The sequence below is a fragment of the Tursiops truncatus genome, chromosome 2 (genome assembly GCF_011762595.2).
Source record: "Tursiops truncatus isolate mTurTru1 chromosome 2, mTurTru1.mat.Y, whole genome shotgun sequence".
NCBI classification, from domain to species: Eukaryota; Metazoa; Chordata; class Mammalia; order Artiodactyla; family Delphinidae; genus Tursiops; species Tursiops truncatus.
Window position 1 is genome coordinate 62917946 of NC_047035.1, and position 24486 is coordinate 62942431.

Here is a 24486-nt window from a genome sequence, read left to right on the forward strand (position 1 = left end):
CCCCAAGCAAACTATTTAACCTCTCTGAGCCTTAGTTAACCCATTCATGAAAATCAAGATAATTCCTATGCTATAAAGTTGTAAGTACTAAAATGAGAGAAAGAATGTAAAACACATAACACTCTAAATGTAAGTTCCCATTCACCCTTTATTTCCTATCTAAAATGCCCTTGAACTACTAGTATTTTCAGATTAATTATATAATTAAACAGAGTAATTATAATATTAATTATGTATTAAACATACAAAACAGCAACCCATAACTAAACCACAAGAAATTTAGGTAAATATTTAGCATCTCTATGGAGGAGGGAGGACTGTCAAAGCTGAAAAATGATGAGAGAAAGAATATCAATATAATTGTCTAAGTAAAAAACATTACTTGAAGATATCTTATTGACTTGTATTTATGGCAATATAGTAGACTAGATATCCACAAAAAACAAAACAAAATAAAACTTTCACCACACCTAGACAGACATTCTAGATAAAATACCACAAAACTCTTTTTATAAGGTATAGCTAATCCCTTAAGAAAATAAGAGATTACCCCCAAAGACCAAATATAAACAAGGAGTTAAAAACCAGTATGCTAACCTGATATTAAAGCTGGGGTTTTCCAAAATATAGCAGAGGGAGGAACACTCCCAAACTCATTCTACAAGGCCACCATCACACTGATATCAAAACCAGACAAAGATGTCACAAAGAAAGAAAACTACAAGCCAACAACACTGTTGAACATAGATGCAAAAATCCTCAACAAAATATTAGCAAACAGAATTCAACAGCAAATTAAAAGGATCATACACCATGATCAAGTGGGGTTTATCCCAGGAATGCAAGAATTCTTCAATATATGCAAATCAATCAATCAATGTGATACACCAAATTAACAAATTAAAGGAGAAAAACCATATGACCATCTCAATCGATGCAGAGAAAGCTTTTGACAAAATTCAACACCGATATATGATAAAAACCCTGCAGAAAGTAGGCATAGAGGAAAATTTCCTCAACATAATAAAGGCCATATACGACAAACCCACAGCCAACATCATTCTCAATGGTGAAAAACTGAAACCATTTCCACTAAGATCAGGAACAAGACAAGGTTGCCCACTCTAACCACTATTATCCAACATAGTTTTGGAAATCCTAGCCACAGCAATCAGAGAAGAAAAAGAAATAAAAGGAATCCAAATTGGAAAAGAAGTAAAGCTGTCACTGTTTGCAGATGACATGATACTCTACATAGAGAATCCTAAAGATGCTAGCAGAAAACTATTAGAGCTAATCAATGAATTTGGTAAAGTAGCAGGATACAAAATTAATGCACAGAAACCTCTGGCATTCCTATACACTAATGATGAAAAATCAGAAAGAGAAATTAAGAAAACACTCCCAGTTATGATTACAACAAAAAGAATAAAATATCTAGGAATAAACCTACCTAAGGACACAAAAGACCTGTATGCAGAAAATTATAAGACACTGATGAAAGAAATTACAGATGATACAAACAGATGGAGAGATATACCATGTTCTTCGATTGGAAGAATCAACATTGTGAAAAGGACTCTACTACCCAAAGTAATCTACAGATTCAATGCAATCCCTATCAAACTACCACTGGCATTTTTCACAGAACTAAAACAAAAAATTTCACAATTTGTATGGAAACACAAAAGACCCCGAACAGCCAAAGCAATCTTGAGAACGAAAAACGGAGCTGGAGGAATTAGGCTCCCTGACTTCAGACTATACTACAAAGCTACAGTAATCAAGACAGTATGAGGCTTCCCTGGTGGCGCAGTGGTTGAGAGTCTGCCTGCCGATGCAGGGGACATGGGTTTGTGCCCTGGTCCGGGAAGATCCCACAAGCCGCGGAGAGGCTAGGCCCATGAGCCGTGGCCGCTGAGCCTGCGCGTCCAGAGCCTGTGCTCCGCGACGTGAGAGGCCACAACAGTGAGAGGCCCACGTACCGCAAAAACAAAAACAAAAACAAAAACAAAACAAAACAAAAAAAGACAGTATGGTACTGGCACAAAAACAGAAATATAGATCAATGGAACAGGATTAAAAGCCCAGAGATAAACCCACACACATATGGTCACCTTATCTTTGATAAAGGAGGCAAGAATATACAGTGGAGAAAAGACAGCCTCTTCAATAAGTGATGCTGGGAAAACTGGACAGGTACATGTAAAAGTATGAAATTAGAACACTCCCTAACACCATACACAAAAATAAACTCAAAATGGATTAAAGACCTAAATGTAAGGCCAGACACTACCAAACTCTTAGAGGAAAACATAGGTAGAACACTCTATGACATAAATCACAGCAAGATCCTTTTTGACCCATCTCCTAGAGAAATGGAAATGAAAACAAAAATAAACAAATGGGACCTAATGAAACTTAAAAGCTTTTGCACAGCAAAGGAAACCATAAACAAGACCAAAAGACAACCCTCAGAATGGGAGAAAATATTTGCAAATGAAACAACTGACAAAGGATTAATCTCCAAAATATATAAGCAGCTCATGCAGCTCAATATCAAGAAAACAAACAATCCAATCCAAAAATGGGCAGAAGACCTAAATAGACATTTCGCCAAAGAAGATATACAGATTGCCAACAAAAACATGAAAGAATGCTCAACATCATTAATCATTAGAGAAATGCAAATCAAAACTATAATGAGATATCACCTCAAACCCGTCAGAATGGCCATCATCAAAAAAATCTACAGGGCTTCCCTGGTGGCGCAGTGGTTGGGAGTCCGCCTGCCGACGCAGCGGACACGGGTTCGTGCCCCGGTCCGGGAAGATCCCACATGCCGCGGAGCAGCTGGGCCCGTGAGCCACGGCCGCTGGGCCTGCCCATCCGGAGCCTGTGCTCCGCAGCGGGAGAGGCCACAACAGTGATAGGCCCGCATACCGCAAAAAAAAAAAAAAAAAAAATCTACAAACAATAAATGCTGGAAAGGGTGCGGAGAAAAGGGAACCCTCTTGCACTGTTGGTGGGAATGTAAATTGATACAGCCACTATGGAGAGCAGTATGGAGGTTCCTTAAAAAACTAAAACTAGAACTACCATACAACCCAGCAATCCCACTACTGGGCATATACCCTGAGAAAACCATAATTCAAAAAGAGTCATATACCAAAATGTTCATTGCAGCTCTGTTTACAATAGCCAGGACATGGAAGCAACCTAAGTGTCCATCAACAGATGAATGGATAAAGATGTGGCACATATATACAATGGAATATTACTCAGCCATAAAAGGAAATGAAATTGAGTTATTTGTAGTGGGGTGGATGGATCTACAGTCTATCATACAGAGTAAAGAAAGTCAGAAAGAGAAAAACAAACACCGTATGCTAACACATATATATGGAATCTAAGGAAAAAAAAAAAGGTCATGAAGAACCTAGGGGCAAGACGGGAATAAAGACACAGACCTACCAGAGAATGGACTTGAGGATATGGGGAGGGAGAAGAGTAAGCTGTGACAAAGTGAGAGAGTGGCATGGACATACATACACTACCAAATGTAAAATAGATAGCTAGTAGGAAGCAGCCGCATAGCACAGGGAGATCAGCTTGGTGCTCTGTGACCACCTAGAGGGGTGGGATAGGGAATGTGGGAGGGAGGGAGACGCAAGAGGGAAGAGATATGGGAACATATGTATATATATAACTGATTCACTTTGTTATAAAGCAGAAACTAACACACCATTGTAAAGCAATTATACTCCAATGAAGATGTTTAAAAAATAAATAAAAATAAAGCGGGGGTTTCCTTGAGGGTATTTGCTGGTTATTGAATGGAGAGGCATCACTTTTAATGGCTATTTGGTTAAAAGAGAAAGATCTTGGGGGAAACTGGGATCCCTGCATGGTCGTCAAGGGTTACTACCTTTAGTGAAAAGGGCGACTGAAAAAATCCACCTGAGGGAAATCTATCTGTCTCAGCCTAGGCAATAAGTGGGGAAAAAAGTTTTCCCTGAAAATATGTTATCTTGGGCCTGATTTCTACATCTTTGGGATTCAAATATAGACCCTGCATCTTCCAGAAAATCCAAAGCCAGAAAGCAGTCATGTGGTGCTGGCATACCAGGATGCCTGGCTGAAACAACTCAGCGGAAATAAAAGCAGACACTATCTGAAGAGCTACAGCCTGTGTCCAAGGCTCACAGAATTGCTACCAATAAAACCTCCAGCATCAGAAAATAAGGAAATAAGGTGTGAGGTTTGGCAGAAATAAAAAACAGCAGAATTAGGCTCTGAAGGATGTCAGATAATGACTTATTGAATAAAAGTATGAATTAATTATTGCAATATGGAAAACCGAATAAGGCCTTACAGATGACTAATCACAGTTCCAGAAGACAGAAGGAAAGAAAATGGAAGACAGACAATACCAGAAAAGTTAACAACTGAGAAATTTCCAGAATTAACAGAGAACAAATTCTGAGATTCAGAAAGCACAACCAATCCAAGTCAGGAGAGAAAAATAACCTCTATGGAGACACACAGTAGAGAAACTGAAGAACAACAAAGAGAAGAGTTTTTGCAGCCAGTGAGGGGAAGGAAAAATTTATCTACAAATGACTGTAACCTTCTAGCACAGACTATGGAAAGTAAGATCTTAAAAACATTAACAGGAAATAACTGTCATCCTGGAATGTTATAACCCCCTAAACTGTCCTTTCACAATTTTTACAAATAAAGCTATTTTTGAACAAATAAAAACTGAGCTTACCACTAACAGACTCTCAGTGAAGGAATGCCTAGGATGTTCTTCAAGAAGCAGAAAATAGACCTGCAAGGAAGGGTTGCAATTCGAAAACAGTGAACAAGAAACTAGTAAACTGTGGATAAACCTAAAAAGAACTAAATTTACGAGATCAAAATAACGTCTCATCTAAAGTATGAAGAACAAGATGGAACTAAAATAGTAAACAACTATACCTTGTAATTTGAGAGGGAGTAACTGGAGTTAGAGTTCTAAGGTCCTTTATAGGAGTTCTAAGGAGGAGGACAGAGTTATTAATTAATATTTAGATTCTACTAATGTAGGTATGCATGTTAAAAATTTAAGGTAATCATTAAAATATAGAAATGGAAGGTATGGAGATAATCATTAAAATAGAAATAGAGGGTATAACTTTATGATGTATTTTTAAAACTCAATAAATCACACATACCTCCCAAAAAAGGTCAGGAAAGAATAAAAAAAGGATCAAGCAGAACAAACTGAAAACACAAAACAGGTTGGAATTAAATATCAAAATACTTACCATCAATATAATTGGACTAAATTTATCAGTTAAAAGACAGAGATTGTTAAAATAGATTTTATTTTAATTCAAGGTTTACGCTATTTACGAGTAATACACCCAAAATACAAGGTCAGAAAAAAGTGAGAGGAAAAAAAAAAGGATGAAAAAACCTTTTATCAGGAAAATTCCAAGCCAAGTAAAACTAGGGTAGCTGTTTTAACTATCAGACAAAATAGACTTTAAGGCAAAAATCACTGTTACAGAGATAGAAGGGTAAAAAAAAGGATAAAATGTTACATTTATTAAAAAATAAAAATTCTAAAATATGTGAGTCTGCTAATACAGACTCTCTCTCTCTCTCTCTCTCTTTCTCTCTCTCTCTCTCTCTCTCTCTCTCTATATATATATATATAAAGCAGAAACTGATAGAATGAAAGATATGGAAAATTAAAAATCCCATTTACAAGAGTATCAAAAATAATAGAATAATTAGGAATAAACTAAAGTGAAAGACTTGTATACTGACAACGTAAAATGCTGATGAAAGAAATTAAAGAAAACACAAATAAGTGGAAAGCCCACGTTCATGGATTGAAAGACTTAATATTGTTATTAAGACTTAATATTGTTAAAATGTCCATACTACCCAAAGCAATTTACAAATTCAATGTAACCTCTATCAAAATTCCAATGACTTTTTTTTTACAGAAATAGGAAAAACAATCCTAAAATTCATATGGAAACACAAAGGACCCCAAACAGCCAAAACAATCTTGAGAAAGAACAAAGCTGGAGGCCTCACATTTCCTAATTTTAAAATATATTACAAAGCTATACAAAATATATTACAAAGCTATTGTAATTTTAAAAATATGGTACTGGCATAAACATTTAGACGAATGGAACAGAATAAAGAACCCTGAGATAAACCCATGCATATATGGTCAACTGAACTTCAATAACGGTACCAAGACTACATAATGGGGAAAGGATAGACCTTCAACAAATGGTGTTGGGAAAACTGGAAAGCCACATGCAAAAGAATAAAACTTGACCCTTATCTTACACCATACACAAAAATCAACTCAAAATGGATTAAAGATTTAAATGTAGGACCTGAAACTGTAAAACCAATAGAAGAAAATAAGGAGGATAAGCTTTATGACATTGGTCTTGGCAATGATTTATTGGATATGACACCAAAAGCACAAACAAGACAACAAAAACGAAAAGATAAGTGGGACTATATCAAAACAAGAAAGCTTCTGCACAGCAAAGGAACAACTAGAGTGAAAAAGCAACCTAACAGAATGGGAGAAAATATTTGCAAATCATGTATCTAATAGGGGGTTAATATCCAAAATATGTAAGGAACTTGATTTAAAAAATGGGCAAAGGATTTGAATAGCCATTTCTGCAAAAAAAAAACATAAAAGTGGCTGATAGGTACGTGAAAAGATGCTCAACATTACTAATCATAAGAAAATGCAAATCAAAATGACAATGAGGTATCACTTAATATCTGTTAGGATGCCTATATTCAAAAACCAAAAGATAATAAGTGTTGGTGAGGATATAGAAAAATTGGAACCTTTGTGCACAGTTTGTGGAAATGTAAAATGGTGTGGTCACTGTGAAAAACAGTATGGAGGTTCCCCAAAAACACTAAAAATAGAACTACCATATGGTCCAGCAATCCTACTTCTGAGTATATACCTAAAAGAACTGAAATCGGGGTCTTGAAAAGATATTTGCACTCCTATGTTCATTGCAGCATTATTCACAATAACCAAAATGTGAAAAACAACCTAAATGTACACTGAGGATGAATGGATAAAGAAAATGTGATATATACATACAATGAAGTATTATTCATCTTTAAAAAAAAGAAGGAAACCCTGCCATATGCTACAACATGGAAGAACCTTGAGGACATTATGCTAAGTGAAATAAGCCAGTCACTTAAGGACAAAGATTGCATGATATCAATTATATGAGATATATAAACTAGTCAAACACATAGAAGCAGAGAGTAGAATGGTGGTTGCCAGGGGCTATGGGGAAGGGGAAACAGGGAGTTGCTGTTCAATGGGTATAAAGTTTCAGTTATCTGTGATGGTTAAGTTCTAGAGATCTGTTGTACAACAAATGTGCCTAGAGCTAACAATACTATATTACACATTAAAATTTGTTAAGAAGGTAGAGCTCATGTTAAGTGTTCTTACCCTAATTTTAAAAAGAGAGAAAAGGGCTTCCCTGGTGGCGCAGTGGTTGAGGGTCCGCCTGCCTATGCAGGGGACGCGGGTTCGTGCCCCGGTCTGGGAGGATCCCACGTGCCGCGGAGTGGCTGGGCCCGTGAGCCATGGCCGCTGGGCCTGCGCGTCCGGAGCCTGTGTTCCGCAACGGGAGAGGCCACACCGGTGAGAGGCCCGCGTACCGCAAAAAAAAAAAAAAAAAAAAAAGAGAGAAAGAAAGAGAGAGAGCGGGTTGGGGGGAGGGAGGGAGGGAGGGAGGAAGGGAGGAAGGGAAGAAGGAAGGAAAGAAGGAAGGGAGGAAGGAAGACAGAGGAAAAAAGGAAAAAAATAAAACAAAACAAAGAAAAAGATGAAAGAAATTCCATGAGAGATGTTTCAACTGGGTGCTCTGGAATCATGAGCATTACAGCGTCTCTGGGACTGTACAATCCTTTTTGACCAAAGGAACTTGAGACAGTGGACATGCATTGTGAAGCATCTCATCATTAGCACCTTTGGTCTCCAGATCTCAAATTATGAATGACTTTACTATATTGAAAAGAACAGTATGTGAATTTTCTTAGGAAATGAAAGAAAACTAATATCAAAAATAAAAGAAATAAATACAAGGAGGTATTAACAAATCCACCATCACAGAGAGAAATTCTGCTCACCTTCCTCAGTAATTGAAAGATGAAGCAGACAAAAAAAAAAAGAGTGAGGAAACAATGCATATACTTATATAAATAAATAAATGAATAAATTGAAAGTGTTATGAGGAATGAGATATTTGCAGTTTCAAAGTACTTCTCCACTAAATACTTACTAATCACAATGAGAAAAAGTTAAGTATACTTAGAAAAACCTAGAAGACATCACTTAAACCAAGTGATCAGAGTGTACATAACCTATCATGGTACATATCAAAATTGTGCACTGCCTATTAGAATTCAATGAGAAGAACACAGCATCATTGCTGTGATACTCCTACCAAAGATACAAAACCTGGTTCTAATCATGAAGAAACAGCAGACCAACTCAAAATTGAGGAACATTCTATAATATAACTGGCCTGAAATTTTCAAAAATGTAAAGATCATTAAAAAACCAAGGGAAGACTGAGGTATTGTTCCACACTGAAGGAGACTAAAAAGACAAGACAATTAAATGCAGTGACAAAGATAACATGTGATTCTGAACTGCATCTCTTTGCTATAAAGACTGCTATAGGGAAAACTGCTAAAACTTAAATGGAGTCAGAAGATTAGATGGTAGTAACAATATCAATGTACATTTCCTGATTTTGATGATTTTAGTCTGGTTATGTAAGAGAACATCCCTCATTTGTTTGAAATATTCATTATAGTATTCAGGGGTTATGGAGCATCATGTTGCCAACTCATTCTCATGTTCACCAAACAAGTTCTTTTGTACCTTCTTTCAACCCTACTATGAGATTGTTTTCAAAAATGCATCATAAAGACAAGATGTACTAAGCACTCATGGAACTGAAGATTGCAATGTTAAATATATGCTTCTATAGAAGAGAAAAATATGGAATATTCCTAACTTATTTTATGCATCTTGGAATCAAACAAAGATAATATAAGAATTAAAAATTAAATCTCACTTATTAACATAGAAATGAAGCTTCTAAACAAAATATCAGCAAACTGAATCTTGTAATGCACAAGAAAAATAATCATTCCAGGAATCCAAGGACAGTTTAACATTAGAAAATACATTAATAATTTAAGTGCAAAAAAATGACTAATTCAACAGATGCAGACAAAAGTATTTAATAAACTCTAACAATATTTATGGGAAAATTCTTAGAAAAAAAGAAATAAATTTCCTTAACTTGATAAAAAGAGTATTTATTAAAACCAAACATCAAGTATCATACTAACTGGAAAACCATTAGAAGCATTCCCTTAAAGTCAAGAACACAGTAATGACCAGCTTTCACTGCTTCTATTCCAACATGTACTAGAGGTGCTATCAGTGCCATTAAGACAAGTGAAACAAATAAGAAGAGATCAGAGGACTTCCCTGGTGGCACAGTGGTTAAGAATCCACCTGCCATTGCAGGGGACATGGGTTTGATCCCTGGTCTGGGAAGATCCCAGACCCAGATCAACTAAGCCCGTGTGCCATAACTACTAACGCTGCACTCTAGAGCCCGAGAGCCACAACTACCGCAGCCTGTGTGCCCTAGAGTCCACACGTTGCAACTACTGAGCCCACCGTGCTGCAACTACTGAAGCCTTCATGCCTATAGCCCGTGCTCCATAAGAGAGGCCACCACAATGAGAAGCCCGCACACTGCAACAAAGAGTAGCCCCCGCTTGCCACAACTAGAGAAAGCCTGTGCGCAACAACGTAGACCCAACACAGCCAAAAATAAATAAAATTAAAAAAAAAAGAGAGATCAGAAAGGAAGAAAAAAGTTGCTATTATTCACAAATGACATTAGTATCTACATGGACAATCTAAGAATCTGTAATTAAATTATTAGAATTAAGAGAGGTAGATAAGATTGGATATAATATCCATATATAAATTACTTTTCTATGCAGCAGCAGAAAATAAAAAGCAATTTTTTAAAAGTTGTTACTAAAAAAAACAAAAAAAATTAACAATAACAACTGTAAGAAGGAAAAGAGCAAGATAAAATTATTAGGGTATTGATTTACTAAGAATTACTAGACTGAAAGCTGTAAAAAATGATGCTGTGACACTGGTGCAGAAAGAACCAAACAGACCAATGGAACAAATGAAAAAAAGCTAAAAACAAGCCAACACATATGTGGATATTTGATATAAAAAAGATGGGAGGGCTTCCCTGGTGGCACAGTGGTTGAGAGTCCGCCTGCCGATGCAGGGGACACGGGTTCGTGCCCCGGTCTGGGAGGATCCCACATGCCGCGGAGCGGATGGGCCCGTGAGCCATGGCCGCTGAGCCTGCCGGAGCCTGTGCTCCGCAACGGGAGAGGCCACAACAGTGAGAGGCCCGCGTACCGTAAAAAAAAAAAAAAAAAAAAAAGAGATGGGATTGCTGATTAGTGGGAAAACAATGAAGAATATAATAGTGTCGAGAATTACCTATCCATATGCAAAAAAGTAAAATTAGAGCCATACTTTAACCACACATAAAAATTAATTAAAGGCAGTTTAGCAATCTGTTAAAAAGCAAAATTTCAACTTTTAAAAGAAAATACATCATTTTACCTCAAAGTGCGGAAGACACAAAAAGCATCTATCATAAAGGAAAGATGATAAATTCAACTACATTAAAATGTAAAATTTTGTTCATAAGGTCATCAGAAAAAGTGAAAAGATATTCCATTGCCTGGGTAAAAATATTTGCAAAGCAAATAACCAGCAATGCATTTGTATCCAGAGTATATAAAGAACTTCTACAGTCAACGAGGAAAAGACTAAAAGCCCAAAGTAAAGGCAAAAGATATGAACAGGCACTTCTTAGGAAAGAAAATCCAAGCAGCCAGTACACACCGAAAGACGTTTCACCTCAATTATAACCAAGAAAATGAAATAACAAGCTCCATCATTTTTATACCTATATATTCTTAGTATTTTAATGATTTATGAAGATATGGTACATTAAAGTAAGATAAGAATCATCATAGAACGCGTCCTCTTATTTTCACTAGTATATTTATGATCTTGTCTAGGTTTTATGAAAAGTTATCTGCAAAATCAGCACTATGTTTTCAAACGCTATTCAAAATAAACACAACATACAGAATTTATTTTTCCCCGTAGAGAATTTTGCCCTAAGATGTGGAAACAGATCTAGAGATTGAGAAATTAATATAGCCCAACAATCTAACTGTACTACTGGATATACATTTTTTGAGCCTTGAATATTATACTAATTATACTATTTTCAGTGATGCCAGATGACATAATCATTAAAGTCTTTTTAAGGTAACAGTTGCAAAACTTCTAAAATTATTTCACTTAGTTCTTTTCTATGGTCCCTTGTTTGTGTCCTATTTCCAATACAGCTTCCAGTGCAACTGTATTAAAAAAAAAACAAAACGTACAAGTGCTGAGCTAAAGTACTATTTAATTTTGTTTCATTTAGTTTATTTACTATTTTAACTGCTGTACTCATAAGACTTGAAGAGTTGAAATCAGCTTAAAAGTTAAGCAAAATAACAGTACCTCACAATGCTGGCGAGAAGCTTGAATTTCACATTCATATTTGTTCTTTACAGATTCTAAGCAGAGCTCTCTATAGATTCCTGCAACCAAACACAATTACTCTGATTATGTTAGCAATAAGGAGTTTCAATATCACTTCCCTACAGGAATTCTGTCCTAACTATTTTATAAGATGAATCAAGAAGAAACTGGCAAGTGAGTCTAACTTTACCTTTAAAAACTAAAAATAAAAGGCTCAGTTAAAATATATATCAAAGAAGACTAGAAAACTAATAAGAGTTTAAGTGCTAGAAAAAAACTACACTGCAATTTTTAGTTCTTACCCATTTTTCTAAAGAATACTCCTAAATGTTTGATAGAGAATGATTAAAATGAAAATAAAATTCTTCACCTATGAAAAACAATCTCTTGGGATTCATAAGGGAAACAGAGTCAATAAGCTCTGGTTTCTTAATCATACATACTCAAAGGAACAACTGGATACCATAACCATCAAAACCACTAGTTTTTAACTATTATTTATCTTCAGAGTCCAAAGCTTCCAAGAGGATTAAATGTAGAAACTAATATAACAAAATTTATAAACTGATACGAGGTTTGAGTGCTCCTAACAGGGCTTTACCTAGAGAATGGATGCTCAAGTGAGTTTAACTTAGAGGTACCAAGACAACAGCATAAAATAGGCACCATGGTCATGCAAACATGCCATCACAAAAATGGCAAATAAAGAGGTCGAGATGTATATGCTTAACTGTATGCCATAGTTGCCCCTAGAAATGTAATTCTGTTTCTTGTATAGAAAAGGCAAGGGACAGATATCTGGAACTATGCCATCAGCAACACATTCACACACACTACTTTTTGTACAATCAAAAAGTAAAGGAGGCTGCCTAACAGAAAAGTGAATAATTGACTGAAGTAATATTTCCTAAACATCCACTAAGTCTCACTTAGTGCTTTTAGAATGTCCAGGAAAATTAAGGACATGTTTACTTTTAAGGGTGTGCTAAGCCAATATGCAAAGACAGCAGATTAAGCATCACATCATCTACATACTTAATACTAAGCACTCAAGAATAAAATTTGGTTTAAGGTGGATTTAGTACAAAGATAACCTATTATCAACAATGCCTTAGGTATTATACAACAGGTACATGAGGATCAATTAGTGTCCCTCAAAAAGAAAACAATCGGCATCTCCATTAATTAAATTTCAGTTTTTAGTTTGACTATGAAAAATCATTAAGTGACCTTCAAATAGATATATCCCTTGTTATGCGTGGTAGGACACAATTCTGAGGCCAGATCCCAGTTACAAACAGAAGGCTGAAATTTAACCACACAAATATAGTACATCTTCATTTAGTCACAGCCACAAATGAGTCATCAAACTTATCAAAATAAAAACTCATGTCTAAACTGTAGGTTTGAAGGCGAATTCTCTGTTCTTTAATATCCTGATCAAACATTTAAAAAATGTTTTTACAAATAAAAAATCCTTATCACTCTTACAGATGAAAAATACTGAGGACTTAAATTGAACCTTAATAGGAAATTAAACTGCGATAGTAATAGTATCTCTTAATGAAAGTATCATGGTTTCTAATTGTTTCACATGTGTTTCACCCTCTCAACAACACTGTGAGCAATTTGAGGGCTTTTTTTCTTTTTTCAAGCCCCTACAGTAGCAGAGAAAAGCATGAGGCATTTAATAAATAACTGTGGGCTGACTGACAGTGAAATACTCTGGTCAACGTAAATACAGTTGTACTTTCATTAACAACAACCGCTCACTTGATAAACACCTTTTAAGTCTATTGAAGAGTTCATTTTCTACTATATGGAAAAGATGTTTCACTTTCCTACCTGCTACCTTTGTACGAATTTGCATATTTTCTTGTAAAGTTGCCAGTGGTTCCAAATATTCTGGTGCTTTTCCAGCTATGACTTCTTGTAGTTTTGCATCCACCTGACTTAATCGTTCTTTATAAAGTCTTAACAAAGCAAAAATTAAGATATTAATTTTAAAAGCCCAACAAAGGCTAACAATTTACCATTTCTATACATTCTCTTCTTAATATCATTCATATTCTAATAGCCTACCAAATGTATTTTTGCCTTGCTCTCAAGTGAAGAGAAGAATGCAGTTACATTATTTGGCTTTATGCACATAATCACAAAGAAATGTCTTTCTATTTTTTAGATATATCACTCTTTAATAGTTAACTTACAATACAAAAAATACAACTGAAATAACCACTTTTGGTCACTCTAGATGTTTTTGTTTTAACTGCAGAATAAATCAATTCTAAGAGAAAAGGTCAAATAAACACTGAGTTTAAAAAAAAATCATTTTGAATAATTTAGATACAGGCATTACTAGTTTTCAAAAATAAATAATTCCCTGTCTCCTCTCCGAGTTTCCTGAAAAGCAGTCAGTATTACAATATTCAGCCTACTTGATTTTTAAAAGAACAAAGAAGAAGTAGAGTGATGAAGGTAAAACCAATGGCTAGAGAACTTGTGATCTGGTATACTCAGTTCTTCTAGACTGCAAATGAAGAAGATATAACAATGAGTTGCTCAATAGATGGGGGAGTGAAAAGTGGGGCAAGGAATCCCTGTTGCTCTATTTATGAGTCCACATACAAATACTCCTAATTTACCAGCTGTCATCCCAATACCTTTAGCTTGATTATCAAAGACAGTATGTGAGACAACTCAATGTTTATTTTTAGCAATAATCCTGCAGGACAGAACTAACTCTTTTTTAACAGGAAAATGTTTAAATTGTCATTCTTTATGAAAGGCACTTCTAACCCTGGCTTTGTGGCATTTCAAGGGCATCCTAAAATTTCAAAGCAAACAATTTAAGGTCATTTTGTAAAATTTTTTTGCCATTTATTACTTCATCATAGGTGAAGAATATGTCATATACATCACAAGGATGGCATCTAGTAACTTCCAAAAGAAACCACTGCTTATGCTTGTAGGTGTTCGTATAAATAGCAGTTGGCTATTGAAAACATGATGATACCTGGCTTTCATATAAAATTCCACTCTTTCCTCTTGAAAATATAAACCAATACAATTAAGGCAACTAATATTAATTGTCTACTATTGGCCATTATAATTAGCATAGAGATTTATACAATGATTCTAAAGGAATAAAGCAAATTTGAGTGTTAATACAATAACTATTCTTTTTTTTAAACAAAAAGGGAAAAATTATCTGAACTAACTGCCAAAATAATACGTTATCACATCTGGGTTAAATTTTTCTAAAACGCAACATACAATGTGTAAAGTCAGAAAAGTACAACATGATACTTATAGTTTTTGAAGTTATAAATACAACTTTAGGCAAAATGCTAAAAATCTGATAAAAAAGATGACTGCCCCTGAAAATCAAACTCATACAAAATACTGATAAGGTATCCTGAATAGGTGAACATCTTGAATGAAGAGGACATGTGAATGAACGATATTCAATTAGCTCACTTTTAAAAGAATAGATTCCTCAAAATCAGTATAATTTCTACAGCCTTGGAATCCAAGTATAAACTCATCAAAGGCAAGGATCATGAGTCCCTCAGCAGCAACCACAATACTATTCGCAGAATAGAAGCTCAATTAACGTTTGTTGGATGTTGAACGCTGAAATGAATGGAAACTTGGATGGCACAAGTTCCTCTATCTTTTTAAGGAGGTGGAAGAACTCACCTTCCACCACTTTACAAACTGCAAATTGTGGATTTTCTGCCTTAGGAATGGAGTGCTACTGTGCCCTGTAGTAGCAGAACAGGCAAAGCAGGGTATTTATTACTACTATTATTATTATTACTATTATTATTATTATATTTCCCACCTCTGCCAAAGAGGATTTGAGACAGCTTACAGAGATACACAGTGTGACAAAATAAAAATAAAACACAAAGCAATGGGGCAAGACAAAAAAAATAATTATAAACCTGGTGCCAAGATTTTTCTTTTCTAAAACATATTTCTAGATTCCAATTCCTTGAGAAAGAATCCTATTAAATAGTGGTAATGGGTCTACTTTTAACACTTTCAGAAATGAATAAAGCTGGTAGGGGGAACTGGCTGGTGGTCATAGTGAGCCATGAGAAAGTAATAATCAAGACAATTGCCTGCCCCAAGGTGAACAAGATTAGTCCAAATGACTCACTAGATGCAAAGTTCTCCTACGTAATATATTATACTAGCGCTTTACAGCAATTTTCATGTCTTGGATAACCATAAAAGGCACTTTAAAAGCTCAATAGGTGTATCTTAAATAATTGTTTAAGAATTATTCACTCACGGATTACTTGTGCTAAAATACAAAAATACAAATTTGCTTCCTCTTTTCCAGAATGATCCCAAATGAACTGAATGAACTCTCCATGTTGCCCAAATAATGGATTCCTGGGGATCCAAACTAATTTTAATTTCAAATTAATAATGTAAATCTTTAGAATAAGAAAATATCATGTTTTTTAAAGCCACAATTTTAAACTTTGGATTATTCTGGATTGCTTATATTAATTTGTTGCACTAGCAGGGAACATTATCTATATATTCATCTCTAATACCAGTGAAAGTTAAGACCAGAAATGGCATAAATCCAGCAGGATTCATATGGTAACCAAACCTGTCTTATTTTAGTCTGGCAATTTCAGATATTAAATGGGCTTTCATCTCTTCTTTGGGCCTCTCTAGGGAAGAAGTAGAAGAAAAGGAATAAGCAGCAAAATCACGAAGGATTCATAAACTGAAGAGCCAGCTTCTGAATAAGTTAAGGTGTCTTTCTCTCTTTCATTTACAATTCCTAAAATGTAGCTTGCCCCATAACCTTGCCAGCAAGTTCCAAACTGAAAGCTCACCTTTAAGATTTTTTTTTCATCTGCATCTGCATCTATTCTGTTCTCTCAAATCACTGGGGCCCATTCTTGCGTTACCAACTTTACATAAGAGTTCTGGCATTATAAGCAGGGGGAAAAAAATAATATCTAATAAACATGCACTACATGCCAGACAAATGGCTGAGAATTTTACAGACTGCTCATTCAATCTTTACAGTAGATAATAACGAATCTCTTATTATACCTTTGAAATCTGTCCAGAAAGCCTGGATTCAGAGCCTATGCTCTTTCTATTCCACTACAGTTCCTCCAAAGTAATGTGCCTTAGTGGAAGGGACACCACAGCACTTTCTGCACTAGGAGGCAGAAAGCCTGGCTTAATTTATCACTTTCTGAAGAACTATGAACAAATCACTTAACCTCTCTGAGCATCAATCTTCTCATGGGTAAATTAGAGATAAGACTATCTATCTCCCAACCTTACAGAGAAGCAAACTAAATAATGCGTGTGAAAACACGTAATGTATATATTACCCAATGTTAAGATATAAACAAAAATCACTATGCCATCTTTGGGAAATATCTCTTATTCTCACAATTTTAAAATGCTATCTTTATCCAATTATTTAACAAAGGAATAAATGAAGCAGATTAGAATCAAGGGTGCAACAACCCAGGAAAACATTTTCATTACCAACCCCACATAAAAATCTTATTATATCCCCCCCAAAAACAGCCTCAAAACCCTTGATTAGTTAATGAGGCCTTCAGCAGGCAAACAATAGCCAAAGCCTTTTTCAAATCAGTCGGTCCCATAAAACACGAAAAGGAAAATAGTTTAGAGTGAATATAATTTCTCTTATGCTACTGTACACATGACAAGGTTAAGATTCGGTGACAATGACCTTCTGAAGTCACTACTTACTGATCCTTGAGATCGGTAAACTGTTTTTCAAGATTGGACATTTCATCTAAACATTCCATTCTTCTTCTTTCACAGTCTTCATCATCCATTTCTGTTAGTAAAAGGCAAATATCAAAGATAAAATTAATTTTATGTTCCAAATATATCTGAATGTTAATTCAAATGGTAAAAAAAAAAAAAGAAAAACACTGAAATATGAAGTTAGATATGCAAGGCCTACATTCAGCCTTAAAATACATATTTACCAAAAATAATTTCCACTATAGATTTTAACCTAAAATACAGATGAATTAAAACTATAACAGTCTCTAGACCTTCTTATTTTTATTCATTTTTAAATCATTTTAAAGGGCCGACATTAAACTGTGACTATGAAGTAATTAACCCACTTTTGGTCTGTTTTCCACCAAATCACGAGAACTTAAGCACCAAGATGATTATGTCCTTTAAAGGTTAATATTGCTCAAAAACACTTATGGAATTCTTCTTTCAGCACTGCTCACAAAGATGATTTGCGATTCAAATAAAAAAGAAGACTAATCTCATTATGTTTACCACAGAATATCTTGGTCTCCTACTCTTATATTCCCATTGATCCCTCTCCCCAAATTACTGTCAGTCAGTGCGAAAGAGGAAAATGAGGAGAAAAACAAGCAAACTTTTCAAGGAAAGCAACTGTTAGTTACCAGCTCTGTCCTATATTTCATATCTTCTATTTTTACATCACATACAGTTGACAATAACAGAAGCTCAAAATGATGTGCATATTGATCATCATCAAATAAAAGTCAAACTATGAGAAAGAGTTAAATTATGTTCAGTTATCTTCCAATAGTAAGGAAGTATACAATTTTTTTTAACTCTTCTGAAACAGATTAAAATTATTTCTGGCTCCTAATAGCTTATTCCTTGGCTATTTAAAACGTGGTCCCTCAAGACGACTCACTCTCCAATATCTCTGGATAGTTTTTCTGTAGTCTTAGGACCGGCCCAGTACCAAGGCTGGAGAAGAATAAAACTGTGGAAATTTAACATGCAAGACATATGGTAGAAAAGAAATGCTTTCACAACATGCAAAACTGCAAAGTTTATTTAAATAATTTCTTTGCACTTAAAAAATTTGACTTGTAGTTCAAATTATTGTTACATTTTTCACAAATTAAGTTGTTCATTATTTTCTGGGATAGAATAAAAAACAGTGAAAAATCACAAGGGTCAACATAAAAATTAGAGAGGCAGAATTTTAGTAAATAGATGTCATATTGCGAGATCCTAGCTCCCATAAAAATTAAAATTACAAAAAAAAACAAAGAACACTTGAAGATAAAATGTTTTACAGATCTAGGAAATGTATTCACATATAGTATAGATGTTCTTTCTCTGTATTCCTCACTTTTGAAATCTCACCTATTTTCATGACTAGGAAGATGACTTCCAAATTATGCTTCCCATACCAGGCAGGTCCCAACGCCACATTTCTACCTGTCAGTTGGGCACTCTGACTTAAATACACCAACAGGACCTCAAAAACAACATGTCTGTAATACTCTATCTTCCACCTTCATCTCAAATCTTTTACTTTTCTATTTCTGTTCATGCTACCACCATTCTCCTTGTATCTGGGTTTTTCTTCTTACCTTGACTCTTAAACTTGTAGTGATCAATCCCACTTTCTGCTTTTTTTGAAATCTTTCACATCTATATCTTTTCCTTTTCTAGCTCAAATCCTTCTCCCAACCAAACTGGTTTTCTCACTTTTTTGAATAAGACTTAAGATCTGGCCTTTGCACTTTTTCTTATATTCCTCCTTCTATAGCAGGGGTCCCCAACCCCCAGGGCCATGGACTGGTACCACGTTAGGAACCGGTCCCCACAGCAGGAGGTGGGCAGCAGGCGAGCAAGCAGAACTTCATCTGTCTTTATAGCCACTCCCCATCGCTCGCATTACCACCTGAGCTCCACCTCCTGTAAGATCAGCAGCAGCATTAGATTCTCATAGGACCACAAACCCTACTGTGAACTGCGCATGCAAGGGATCTAGATTACGCACTCCTTATGAGAATCTAATGCCTGATGATCTGAGGTGGAGCTGAGGCAGTGATGCTAGCACTGGGGAGCAGCTGCAAATACAGATTATCATTAGCAGATAAGTTTGCACAGAGACGATAATAAATCAATTGCTTGCAGACTCATATCAAAACCCTGTCAGTGGGACTTCCCTGGTGGCACAGTGGTTAAGAACCCACCTGTCAATGCAGGGGACATGGGTTCTATCCCTGGTCCAGGAAGATCCCACATGCTGCAGAGCAACTAAGCCCATGCACCACAACTAATGAGCCTGCACGCCACAACTACTGAGCCCACACATCGCAACTACTGAAGCCCGCATGCTCTAGGTCCCACATGCCACAACTACTGAGGCCGAGTGCTGCAACTACTGAAGCCCACATGCCTGGAGCCCGTGCTCAGCAACAAGAGAAGCCACTGCAATGAGAAGCCCGTGCACTGCAATAAAGAATAGCCCCCACTTGCCGCAACTAGAGAAAGCCTGCATGCAGCAACGAAGACCCAACACAGCCAAAAAGTAAGTAAAATTTAAAATTTTTTTTTAAAAAACCCTATCAGTGAGTGGCAAGTGACAATTAAGCTGCATCTGATGGAGGCTTTATAGTGGCAAGTGAGTTGATGTACTTCAATTGTACAGCTGCATCTTGTGGCAGGCTTTAAGTCAGAATCCGACACTTATTTTAGTCTGCGCCTGGCCCACCCATTATTTTATTTACCACTTCCATCCGTGCTTCTTTCCCCCACTGTGCACTTGTCTCAGTCACAGTTTTGGTAAGCCCACAAGCTAACCCTAGCCAAAATGAGTAAAAAACAAATATCGCTGAAGAGCTTCTTTGAAAAGGGGGAAAGACCCAATGATGAGACAGCAGAAGACTCTAAGACTACCAACAAAAAGAAAGCTGGGTTTAAAAGAAAATACCAAGAGTCCTACTTAAATTACAGGTTCGTTGCAACAGGTGATTTACATTTTCCAAGCCCACTTTGTATAACATGTGGCGACCAGCTATCCAACGAAGCCATAAAACCTTCAAAACTGCTTCACAACATGGACACCAAGCACCCTGCATTAAAAGACAAGCCTTTGGAGTTTTTCAAAAGAAAACGACGTGAACACGAAGAACAGAAGCAATTACTGAAGGCCACCACTTCATCAAATGTGCCTGCACTGAGAGCATCATTCTTAGTGGCTAAACGTATTGCTAAAACTAAGAAGCCTTTTACTATTGATGAAGAGTTGATCCTGCTTGCTGCTAAGGACGTTTGTCGTGAACTTTTAGGAGAGAATGCAGTTCAAAAGGTGGCACGTAAAAAAAAAAAAAAAAAAAAAGGTGGCACGTGTTCCTCTTCCGGCTAGCACCGTAACTAGATGAACTGATGAAATAGCACAGGATATCAAGGCACAATTATTAGAGAGGATTAATGAGTCACCGTGGTACACAATCCAGGTTGATGAATCTACCAATATTGACAACAAGGCAACAATGCTTGTTTTTGTGCGATACATTTTTCAGGAGGATGTGCATGAGGATATGTTATGTGCACTTTTGTTGCCAACCAATACCACAGCTGCAGAACTATTCAAGTCTTTGAATGATAACAGGAAAACTGAATTGGCCATTTTGTGTCAGTATATGCATAGACAGAGCGGCTGCCATGACTGGACGGCTTTCTGGTTTCACTACTCGGGTCAAAGAGGTTGCTTTTGAATGTGAGTCTACGCACTGTGTCATCCATAGAGAAATGCTGGCTAGCCAAAAAATGTCACCTGAACTTAACAACATTTTTCAGGATATGATTAAAATTATCAACCAAATTAAAGTACATGTCCTTAACTCATGTCTGTTCACGCAGCTCTGTGAGGAGACGGACACACGTCTTCTCTTACACACAGAAGTGAGATGGCTTTCTAAAGGTAGATCACTGGCCAGAGTTTTTGAGTTATGAGAGCCGCTCCAGAGATTTCTTTTAGGAAAACATTCACCAATGGCAGCACATTTCAGTGACACAGAATGGGTCGCAAAACTTACTTGGTGTGACATATTCAACCTGCTCAACGAACTCAACCTGTCACTTCAGGGGAGAACGACAACTGTGTTCGAGTCAGCAGATAAAGTGGCTGCATTCAGAGCCAAACTGGAATTATGGGGGCGACGAGTGAACACTGGGATTTCTGACATGTTTCAAACATTAGCAGAGATTTTGAAAGAGACTGAGCCAGGGCCTTCTTTCTCCCAGCTGGTGCATGATCACCTATCTCAGCTTTCTAAAGAGTTGAACATTACTTTCCAACCACAAAAGACCCCAAAACTGGGAAGAAATGGATCCGCGACCCATTTGTGAATAAGCCAGGTGAAATCGACTTTGTCAATGCTAGAAGAGGATCAACTGCTTGAGATCGCAAATGACGGTGGCCTTAAAAGTATGTTTGAGACAACTTCAAATCTCCATAGGTTCTGGATTGAAGTCAAGGCGGAATATCCTGAAATTGTCACAAAAGCACTGAAAAGCCTGCTTCCATTTCCAACTCTTATCTTCATGAAGCAGGGTTTTCTGCAGTGACAGCAGCCAAAACGAGATCACGGAGTAGACTGGACATAAGCAACACATTACAGGTGTCACTGTCTCCCATCACCCCCAGGTGGGACCATCTAGTTGCAGGAAAACAAGCTCAGGGCTCCCAGTGACTCTGCATTACGGTGAGTTGTATAATTATTTCATTATATATTACAATGTAATAATAACAGAAATAAAGTGCACAATAAATGTAATGGGCTTGAATCATCCCTAAACCATCCCCCCCTCCCCGGTCCGTGGAAAAATTATCTTCCACGAAACCAGTCCCTAGTTCCAAAAAGCTTGGGGACCGCTGTTCTATAGAAACACCTGAACATTACCACTCCAGTCCAAGTTCTACCCATTCTTTGAGGTAATTTAGGTAACCCCACCTTCTTCATCTAGCCTTTGCTGACCACCCTATACTGAAAAGATTTCCTCTGCCTCAATTCCTACAGTATTGTTTATAGTTAAGCATTTGTTTGGCAACTTAATCAAGTGGTGACCTATGACAGCTCTTTAATTGCAGTCAGATTATAACTATTTATAGCTCACAATGAGTAGAACCCAGTACTGCACAAGGAAGTCACTCAGAAATACTTATTTTGGGGTGGTTGATTTATTGACTGAAATTACATACTTCCATGGAGGTTTCCTTTGAAAGGCAAACCTGAAAAGAGGGTGTCAGGGTGCTGACAGACTGTCATCAACTTGTCATCAATCCTTGCTTCACATGGCCAAAATCAGGACAAGACAAAGAAATAAGTCTCATCTTCATCATATGGATAAAAGGAAAAGAATCCAGGTAATCACAAATTCCATGTTTTTTAAATAACCATTACTAAAAGTTTGCAAAAATTCACTTGTGGTGTTAACCTGCCCTCCTCTACCCCACCCCACCTTCCCCCCCGAAAAAACAAAACTAAAATAGCCCAAAGTTAGAAAAGATTGCAGGAAAGAAAAGATTTGGAGAATTTCAAAGTTGCCAAAAATCAGCCAATTTATAAGCATATGAAGATCCCCAATCACCCCTGATGTTAGGCTCTTCTTAGTCTTGACAAGTGCAGAGAGATGCTGTAAACGGTCCAGCTCCCACGTCAGCCCCTCGAAAGAGCACTAATATCAAGTGCTGACACGCTGACTTGGAAGCTGAGATTAAAAAATTCTAAGCCAGCCAAGAACCAATACAAATCTACCCTCGGCTCCGACAACCCACCCACGTTGACAAGTAAGGGTTGCAAAGGTGCAAAATAAGAAGTCGGTGGTCTGGGAAGAGGAGGCATTTGCAGGGTCTCCCAGACAAGATGCGGCACATTCCTGGCTCCGGATAGCCCCGGGCACTACCCAGAGATTCCCAAGGGCGGGGCGGACCGCGAGCAGGACCGCGCAGCGTACGGGAGCTGGGCGAGTCCAGGCCCGGGCCCTGCCCCGCCCCGCCAACCGGGACCCGCCAGGAGCCGGGCAGCGCCCAGCGAACAGTCCGGGTGCCAGGGAGAGCTGGGAGCCAGTCTCCGCCCCTTCCCTCTCTCTCCTCCCCGTTCTCCCAGCAGGACGCAGCTGCCCGGCGTGCGGAGAGCGGCCTGTCGCTAGCCTGGCGCGAGGACTCGGGGTCCCAGCCCGCTGGGTCGCGTACCTGAGCTATCTCCATCCTCGGAGACCGACGAGCTCTCGGTGTCCTCGTCCTCGGAGCTGCTCCCCTCGTTTTCGGCGTAGTCCACCTCCATCTCATCGTGATGGTTCGTCTCCTTCTTATCCCCTCGGGAATGGACTGGCATTTTCCAGCCGCGCCGTCGCTTCCCACTCCCGGCGCCCAGCCCGGCCACCGCCGCTTCAGAGAAGGGCGCGCCGAACGCCCCGACCCACCCAGCGGCCGAGCTTTTTCTGACCCCCCTCGGCTCCTCCCCGCCCCCGCCGGAGCCTCACAACCTAACCCACAGGCTTTGCGCTGGGAGCTCTGCCATTGGTGGAGGCAGTCCTCCGAGCCTGGGGCTGGAGCTTGTCCTGCTCGGGTCCGGTTGGTTGCCGGTAATTACGGCGCGGCCTCGCGGTATGTGTCGGGAGTTGTAGTCCTTACTGCTCAGACCTGTAGGGGCCGCCAGCTTCCAAGCTTCAACAGTCCTGATCACTTCTCCCCTCTGGACTTCAAGTCCCACAAGGCACGAAAGCTGCCAGAGTCGATCGCAGTTTATAAACTAAACAGAAACAGATTGTGAGAATTTGGTCTGTATTGATTCTTTTCCCGCCAAGTGATTGAGCTCCCAGGCCGTCCAAGATGTTTCTGTCAGACGAAAATATCTTTTGCCTGAGGATTTTTCCTCCTCTTTGAGGATACGGGAACTGGAGAAATGTCTCTTTAC

General features: G+C 37.7%; 1 protein-coding gene across 4 annotated transcripts in view; it reads right to left on the reverse strand.

Annotated features, from left to right (window-relative positions):
* BRMS1L (BRMS1 like transcriptional repressor) overlaps positions 1 to 24271 on the reverse strand; it is a 42139-nt gene extending 17868 nt beyond the window's left edge. Inside the window, exons 1-5 of one of the 4 annotated variants that reach the window (XM_073800547.1) lie at positions 23763 to 24271; positions 17510 to 17600; positions 13586 to 13713; positions 11720 to 11799; positions 4775 to 4834 (exon numbers count right to left, since the gene is read on the reverse strand). In XM_073800547.1, coding sequence (XP_073656648.1) covers positions 4775 to 4834; positions 11720 to 11799; positions 13586 to 13713; positions 17510 to 17600; positions 23763 to 23904 — 501 coding nt within the window. In that variant the 5' untranslated portion in view covers positions 23905 to 24271. The remainder of the gene's footprint in view (positions 1 to 4774; positions 4835 to 11719; positions 11800 to 13585; positions 13714 to 17509; positions 17601 to 23762) is intronic. The other 3 variants (XM_073800548.1, XM_073800549.1, XM_019924019.3) reach the window with 3 other exon arrangements.
* Positions 24272 to 24486: the final 215 nt, after the last annotated feature.